General features: G+C 41.6%; 1 protein-coding gene across 1 annotated transcript; it reads right to left on the bottom strand.

The window, feature by feature from the left end:
* Window positions 1-2,700: 2,700 nt before the first annotated feature.
* Window positions 2,701-8,012, bottom strand: LOC149313061 (oligosaccharyltransferase complex subunit OSTC). Its single transcript, XM_089525987.1, has 4 exons — window positions 7,625-8,012; window positions 6,126-6,219; window positions 4,749-4,946; window positions 2,701-3,682 (listed from the first exon to the last, which is right to left on the bottom strand). Exons 1-4 carry the CDS (start codon window positions 7,761-7,763, stop codon window positions 3,664-3,666), a joined length of 450 nt encoding a protein of 149 aa, XP_089382113.1. The 5' UTR covers window positions 7,764-8,012; the 3' UTR covers window positions 2,701-3,663.
* Between the last annotated feature and the right edge of the window lie 349 nt (window positions 8,013-8,361).

The following is an 8,361-nucleotide window of genomic DNA, read 5'->3' on the forward strand; positions in this document are numbered from 1 at the left end:
ATATGGCTAATTAGCATATTTGTAGATACTATGGGAGTTGCCTTGAGAAACTATTTGGTTGAAACACAGGGTAAAAATGATGAACATAAAAATATATTGTTCGAAGGGTGTATAATAAAAGCATCTCCAGCAATGGTACTGAGTGAAAAAGAGCCCCATAAACACTACTTATATATATGTACAGTGGGTCACTGGTATCCACTGAGGTTTGGTTCCAGGATCCCTGGTGGATACCAAAATCCATGGATGCTCAAGTCCCATTAAATACAATGGCACAGTAAAATGGTGTTCTTTATATAAAAGGGCAAAATCAAGGTTTGCCTATGGGAATTTGTATATTTTAAAAGTATTTTCAAGCTGTGGATGCTTGAATCTGTGGATAAAAAATCTGTGATAAGGAGGTGGAAGGGGGGGGGGGAAGAAAAGTGAAATAGTTAGGCAAGTAAAAGCAAACAAGCATACTAAATTCTGAATTAATGTCACATGACACTATAAAACAACGTTGTTTACATTTAAAGTTTTTAGTCCAGTTTTGATCAAAACTGTCTTTTCTCTTGCTATCCAAATTTCTTTATTTGGATATAGCATGAATAAATCTCATTAACTTTAAACACTCTATATTCCAAGAGTCAGCAGGAGGCAATGGCAAACGTCCTCTGAACAAATCTTGCTAAGAAAGCCATGTTAGGTTCACCTTAGGGTTACCATAAATTGGAAATGACTGGAAGGCACAAAGCAACAAACTCTGTAATCCACTTTTGCACACAGAATCTGTGCAAGCAGTGCCATCTGCTGACAAAATTATGTAACTGGTTTTGCATTATGTTTTGCATACCTCTATTTAACCCAATGTTGTGTAGTGGTCTGAGCGTTGGACTATGTCTCTGGAGACCAGGGTTCAAATTCTTGCTTAGGCATGAAAACCCACTGAGTGACCTTGGGCATGGCACACTCTCTCAGCCTCAGTGAAAGGCAAATCCCTTCTGAACAAATCTTGCCAAGAAAACCTCATGATAGGGTCACTTTAGGGTCACCATCAGTCAGAAACTACTTAAACACACAAAATACCTTCATTTGAGGCCTGTCCCATCAATAAGGATCAATAATGTCAACATTTTCTGTGTATTTATTCTCAAACATAAAATCCCACTCTATGTATAAAGGTCCTGCATCTTCTCTGTTAATTGATCAGGCTTTCTAGTGAATCTCCAGAGGTTTCACAAATAGCCCTCTATGGGGGGGGGGGGGGGGGTACAGACCGGCTTGGTGTAGCATCCGCATGCTTGACACTGTGACCCTGCCCCCACGGCACCATTTTGGTGTGCACCCATTTACATTGTGGCGCAGCACCCATGGAGACATTAACTGCCATTTATATTTGTATGTTTGTGTTTGCCTTCAAGTCACCTGTTGACTTACAGCAACTTCATGAATTTTTCATAAGGTTTTCTTAGGCAAGGAATACTCAGAAGTGGTTTCACTTTTCTGTTATTCAGTGACAGGTGTTGTACTCCCCCTGAATGATCAGGTGTGCAGCTTAGGTATGTTCCATGAACAACTTTATCACTTATCATGATATGGAATACCTATTATTACTGTTTTCTGCCATCTATGGTTATTCCAGGATTGGAATAGTCTGGTTATAGTGGATTCAAGATCTATTAACTTCCAGGATGGGTAACTGAAATGCATGTGTGGAAATCAAGTGGCCTTCCAGACGCTGCCAGACTGCAAGTCCCACCAGCCCTAGCTGACACGAATGCTGGTAGCTGCACTCCAAGAACATCTAGAAGGCTGCATGATTCCAACCCTCTTGTAAATTCATTATATACAGATCTGCCTCTGAAGATAATACAGAAGGCTCTACTTGAAGAACCTGTCCCAAATAAACTGGACAGTCAGTTAAGTTCTACTCCAAAGATTCCTTTCCAGACATTCCAGCCTTCTGAGACTGAAGCAGTTCTTTGCAGTTAGTGACCAAATTTTGACATTCCTTCTTTAGACTCATGCCCCTGATAAAGTTGCTCTTTCAAGGATGTTCATGTCCAAGATCCTTTGCCTTAAACAGACAGCTATTAAGAGGGAATTTTCGGTGATGGCATCCCACATCTGGGACACTCTTCTCAAAACAGACTTGGGAAGTATCTTAACTATTGCCAGTTAGGCACTTCACCATGGTCTTTCATTTTCTCTTTCGCAGAATTTGAAATTTATTTTGTCCTGCTATTTTTCTGGCTGCTACTTTACCACCTAAAGGCAGGCAGCACTGAAAGCCACATGGCATTGCGAATGGCAGTTTTAACAAGCCAATTGCCTATCTCATTTTATCTAAAAAAAAAGGGGGGGGGGGTACACATCTAGGAACAAAGTACATTCATAATACTTAGAATAGACAAATCAACAAAACTTATGTTAGTCATGAAAAATTTATCCCAGTGATTTCAACTGGCCTCAGTCCAAGTCTCAGTACAACCCAATGTGAATATCAACTGAGCCCTGATTACTTACAATAAACAAAAAGAGACACAGACAAAGAGATGACAAACTCATTATGAGAAAACTTGCCCTGCCACAGCTAAAAGCAGTATATGGTTTTATCAAAAGGCTTATTATACCTTGAATATGTTACTCTTCCTTTCCCATCTGTATAATAGGAACAGAGATCTTGTGAGGAAGTAAACAATGGAGAAAACACTCATGGTAATTTAGTAGAAAAGATGTTTAATATGTCATATTTTTGGAAAGGAAGAACTACTTTCACATAATTTTGCATGTTTTCCCCAATCTCTTAATTATATGTGGACTTTCCTTTGCACATGTGTTAACCTACTATCGTGCAGGTCAACGGTAAAGTTACCCAAGACATGTCTTTGGCAGAACACACATGGCCCATACAGAGAAACTAATCCATCTCCAAAAACAGGCCAGATTCACTGCCATTACAAATGTACATTATTAAGCATCCAAACTGACATGAGGCCGTGCTCCTTCCCACTCTGTGCACCATGCGAGGTATTCTACGCTACAGCATCAATCATCTATTTGGGAGGGTGGAAGTATTTAGGTAATCTCCACAACTTTCCAATTCTTTCTGATTCCATGTTCTCAAAATGTGATTAGCACTGTCAGGCTGGACTGAATTACCCAGTGATAGCCACAAAACCACCTGCTATCCTTAGTTTTTTTGCTCTGGATCAAACTCTTTGGTGACAAACTCTTATTTCCAATTTATTGACATATTTTAAAAAGTCTATTACTATTCTCCCCTCCTAATTTACACAATTCATTCTCTCATGAAGAGACAAAACAAGACATGGTGTAAAAAGGATGTACAAAATTATTAATTTGAGCTTGTATAATGGAAGGAGAGAATAGAAGAAAACCGGTATTGTCACTTTGTAATGCAATTACATTTATGTCAGTGACACACTTCAACATAACTTTTTTTTTCACAGTAGAGAAAAATAGACACAAATCTGTTAAACAAATTGTAAAAAACAAATGTTGCTCTTTACATAAGAAGAAATGAGAAATCAGCCTTGTCCTTAGTCCACTCTCTATTTTCTTGTCTTTTCGGAGAAGTGTTTGGGGCTCTGGAGGTTTTATTATCCATTCCTCTTCAGATGAAAAAGCAAATCCAATCTGTTCTTCACAGCAGTCACACTAACCCATTAAGTAGCCCCTAGAATAAAAGAAAAGAAAGATCTAAAGATATCTGTACATAAAATAAAAGGAATACTAAATAGCAGTGATCAAAACAGAGAGGAAGAAACCCTTCACAGGTACTTGGGGGTGGGGGAGGTATATGCTCCATGTAACTAGACCCTGTCAGCAGCCTAGTCAGAGTATTTTTTTACTTGCTGTAGCTTCCAAACAGTTTTCAAAGGCAGCCCTACATACAAGGTGTTGCACTAATCCAAATGAGACATACCAATAATCAAGACATAGCCTATCTGACATCTCCAGGAATGGGCACAGCTGGCACACTCTTGGCCGCTGTCAAAACGGGCACATCCAGGCTCAGATATGAGACCATATGTACATCCAAGCTGTGGACCTGGGATTTCAAGGGGGATGTAACCCCATCCAGCACAGCTTAAATCTCTATCCCCTGATCTGTTTTATGACTGATCAAGAGCACCAGTGTTGTCTGGACTAAGTTTCAATTTGTTCTCATTCAGTCAATTACTTGACAACAGAAAATGGTTTACTCCTGAAAGAGCTTCCTTGGGATTAGATCGAAAAGAGAGATGGAGTTGGGTGTCATCAGCATATTGTGATAAACTCTCCCAGTGGTTTCCTGTATACATTAAACAGCAGGAGGAACAGTACCAAGCCCTGAGGGACTTCACAGGACAATAACAAAGGTACTGAATGGGAATTCCCAAGTTGCTACCTTCTGAGTTTGCCTCTCTAGGAATGACAGCAACCATTTTAAAACAGGGCCCCCAAGTCCCATTCCAGAGGCATCCCAGTAAGACACCATGGTTAATAGTATCAAAAGCCAGTGAGAAGTTCACCAGAACCAACAGAGACATGCTTCAGTTCCCAGCATTGGTCTTCCACCAAGATGACCAAAGCCGCCTCCATCCCACAGCCAGGCCTGAAGCCAGAATGGAACTTCAAAAGCCACTTGTCAAACTTCAGAATATGCCACTTTCTTTTCCCCCTTAGCCCCAGTTATGCTTTTGGGTTATGATGCAGTTTAGAAGGAAGAGTCACAATTATAAGAGAAGAAACTGACTTACGGTAATTTCATCCGCATGAACACTCTGGCCATAAAGAAACTCAAAAGAACGCTGACAAAACCGATAAAGAGCAGCAGGAATCTATTCAGCTTTGGGATATTTGGTGCATTGGAACGATCAAGAATGATAAAGCCAAGGCCTCCCATTGTGAAGAGGAAGCTGGAAGCGAGCCCTTCCATGATATACTGTCCATTTACTCTGCATAAAAAATGAGAAAATATTAGAAATAAAAAATAAGTGACAAACAAATCAATTAACCAACTAGCAAACTCAGAGCAGGTGTAGCTTCAGGCAGAAGATGAAAGAAAACAGATCAAATAGTTATTGAAAAAGGGCCCTTTTTAAAACAATTACAAGAATGCTTCCATGACAAAAACGGAAGCATTCCCCTTTAATAGCGCCATCTGCGATCCCACCAGGAGACTCCTGTCGCAGATCGATGACGCTGAGGCGACGGGAGCATGGCGGAACTGAAGGTGTATGATAAACTCCTAAGACATTTACCAACTTGTTGATATCCACAAGTGACCAAGAATTCCATGCAAGTCACTGACCTGGCTTTCTCCACAGATAACATGGAAATCAGGAGGGCTCACAAAAGAGGAACAGACTGCTCTATCAACTGGAGGTCTTTACTTATCTGTAAAAGAAAGTAGGGAGGGTGCCTGTCTAACTCTCCCTACTTTCTTTTCCCAGACAAGTAAAGACTCTTATGTTTTGACAGTCATTTGATGAGTGACTATATAAGGCCTGTTCACCTAAACAATGTGCTGGGTCCTGCTAACTGTTGTGCTGATGTGTGTATGTGTCTCAATGATATACGTTTTAATCTGCTTTTAAAATTTTTATTGTATTTTGTTAATTTTTAACAATGTGTTTGTTAACTTGTTGTAAGCTGCTTTGAGTTCTAAATTGGGGGAAAGTCAGGACAGAAATAAATGTAGTAACAACAAGAAGAAGCAGCCTGTATTTCTGTGCTACCACCCTCCTAGCAGATGAGTAAATTATTTCATTCCTGATTTGCTATTAGCTACTTACAAAAATGAGTTTGAATTACTGAATATTATACACAGAATTTCATTTGTTATCCTTGTATTTGAAAACTAACTGTATTAAAATATGTTTAGGCATCCTTATTTTTGCTTCTCATTCCTAGCTATTCCTTGTTCCCCCTTTTCTTGAGATAATGATAACTTGTGAGTGTAAACAATACAAACGAACTGAACATGAAAGATTGGTAAAAACCATGTATTTTTTTATTTACTGACTTGCTAGTACTCTGCATTTTAACATACAGTCCAACATGCAGAGGTTCACTGAAAAATCCCCCCACGGTAACTTCAGGAATTAGAGATTATGTCAATATAAAACATCTACCTGTAAGCCAAGAATGCCACTGGCCTCTGATGCCCATGTTCATCAGTCATTGAGCCAACACTGGGAGGTTCTACAATCACATCATAGATTATTCCTAAAGGAAAAAATATATATACAGTACTTAGTTAGGAAGGAAGGCTTTACTACTAGTCATAAAATATTTAACTGAGCATCTTCTGTGAAAATTCTTCATTTGGAGGAGGAGAAAAAGCGGTTGGTAACACATTGTCAGGTCTTAATATAAAAGGAAAAAGCAGTGTGTGTTTTGGGGGGCAATGGAAACCCAAAGGTGCCTCTTGTTAAAGCTGGCAGACCGTGATCAGGGATTTCCAGTAGCTTCTGGGTTGAACTCAAATATTAATAGAAAAACAAACAGATCTTTGGCAAGTTATGCTTCCAAGAATATTTGAACACATTAATTACTTACATAGTTAATGACACCATGAGAACTCACATGAATTTCTGTGCCCCCCCTCCTTTTTTTGGGGCTGGCCTTATATTCTACTGTGAGTTTCCATTAAAGCAGACACCAAATGCAATAACTCTCAACATTTCACAGTTGAAAAACAGGACACATGGCTGAGGCACATCAGAGCGGGGTCAAAACTATGACTGCATCCAGGCATGATGAATGAGGAAGAGCACTCAGAGCTACTATTACAGTCAGTCCTCACATTTGCGGCTTTGACATTTGCAGATTTGATTACTATGTTCTCTCTAGGAACCATCAGGGCGTCCAGAGAAATGCTTTGGGAAGGTGACCATAAAGTTTCATGGGAGGGCCTAGAGACTCCTGGAGAAAACCCCTCTCTGCCCATTTCTAGGTCTTCCAGCACGATTCTATGATCAAACTGAAATTTAAGTATTGAGTTGTGAATGTTAAAGTAACAACAAGCTATAAAGAAGGATGGTGTGTTTTGTGCTCTGGTGCCACGACAAACTACAGTTCCCAGAGGTCCGTGGCCTGGAGCCAGGGATGTTAAAGTGGGGCCAAACGGGATTATTTCTGCCGTGCTCCTTGGGTTGCATCCGCACTGCAGAAACAATCTGGTTTGGTTCCACTTTAACTGCCGTGGCTCAAGGCCATGGACTTCTGGGGACTGTGGTTTTGTGATATTATTTAGGCTTCTCTGTCATGGAAGCTCTGGTGCCACAAACAAACTACAGGTCCCAGGATTCCCTGGCACTGATCCAGCGCAGTTAGAGCAGTCTCAAACTGGACTGTTTCTGCCGTGTGGATGCAGCCTTAGTTTGAAAGTGCTGCAATGTCCTTTTGAGAGACTGCTTTTCCAGACTAACATGACCGTGTCTTTGAATGCTTTGAAATCAGTTTGCAGCCACTGAAGTATTCCAGTTCCAGGTGAGGCCTGGCCAAAGCAGAACTTGGAGGGATGCCCTATTGAGGAGGGAGGGAGCGAGCTTTTTTCCCGCTGCTGCAGAGATTCCGTGTTCTATTCTCTGAAGCAGCAGGAAGAAAGCTCGCTCCTTTGACCCTTTACCTCCGGTGATGAGGAAGTAAGAGACCACCACCAGCGCGTAGACCGTCATGGCCGAGGGCATGTGGACCCAGCCCGGGCGCTTCAGCTTCACGTTGGGGCACTCCAGCACCGCGAACGGCAGCCGGTACAGCGTCTCCATGCCTGCGGCGGACCTCCCTCTCCTCAGAACGACTTCGCTACCGCATTGACCCTCCGTGGCCACCGTCCCAACGCTCTAGCTCTGAGGCGCTACCGTAGAGCAGCGGTCCTGAAAGGGAGATAAAACAAATTCCTCAGCCCAAAAAAAACCCGCAAGACGTCGGTTAATAGAAGACACAGTGCGGCGTAATACAATGAATACAACATGAGAGTCGTTATATACAAGCGAACAGGTTTTCCCCCTTTCCCTAGTGTGCTCTCCCCGTGTTATGGATCTTCCAGGACCTAGAAACGTAAGACGTGGCCTTTGCATGGATCGACGTGGCCATACCTGGAGGACCTTCCCGAGAGGGAAATAATAAAGCCACGCCCACTGGGATAAGCCACGCCCACACTCCGCGCAGGCGCAGAAAGTTCTTGTCGTTCTCATGGGCAGGAGAGGTGACCAGACGCCCTCCCTTTCTAGGACATGTCCTACATTACAACATTCTGTCCGGGAGGAGTCCCAAAATGTCCTCCATTTCGAGCATAACTAAGAAGCATGAATGTATATTTAATATTAGTGGGGTTTTGTAAGGTTTTATTTATTTGCTAATGCC

The sequence above is a fragment of the Sceloporus occidentalis genome, unplaced genomic scaffold (assembly GCF_023333645.1).
Source record: "Sceloporus occidentalis isolate IW3139 unplaced genomic scaffold, rSceOcc1.0.p SCAF_5, whole genome shotgun sequence".
In the NCBI taxonomy this organism is placed as follows: Eukaryota; Metazoa; Chordata; class Lepidosauria; order Squamata; family Phrynosomatidae; genus Sceloporus; species Sceloporus occidentalis.

Excerpts from the sequence above, each read along its gene's own strand:
- LOC149313061 (XM_089525987.1), bottom strand. The coding sequence starts at position 7,763 with ATGGAGACGCTGTACCGGCTGCCGTTCGCGGTGCTGGAGTGCCCCAAC. Across the intron at positions 6,220-7,624 it reads TTACTTCCTCATCACCGGAG|GAATAATCTATGATGTGATT; the intron begins GTAAAGGGTCAA and ends TTTTTCCTTTAG. Across the intron at positions 4,947-6,125 it reads GTGGCATTCTTGGCTTACAG|AGTAAATGGACAGTATATCA; the intron begins GTAGATGTTTTA and ends TTTTTTATGCAG.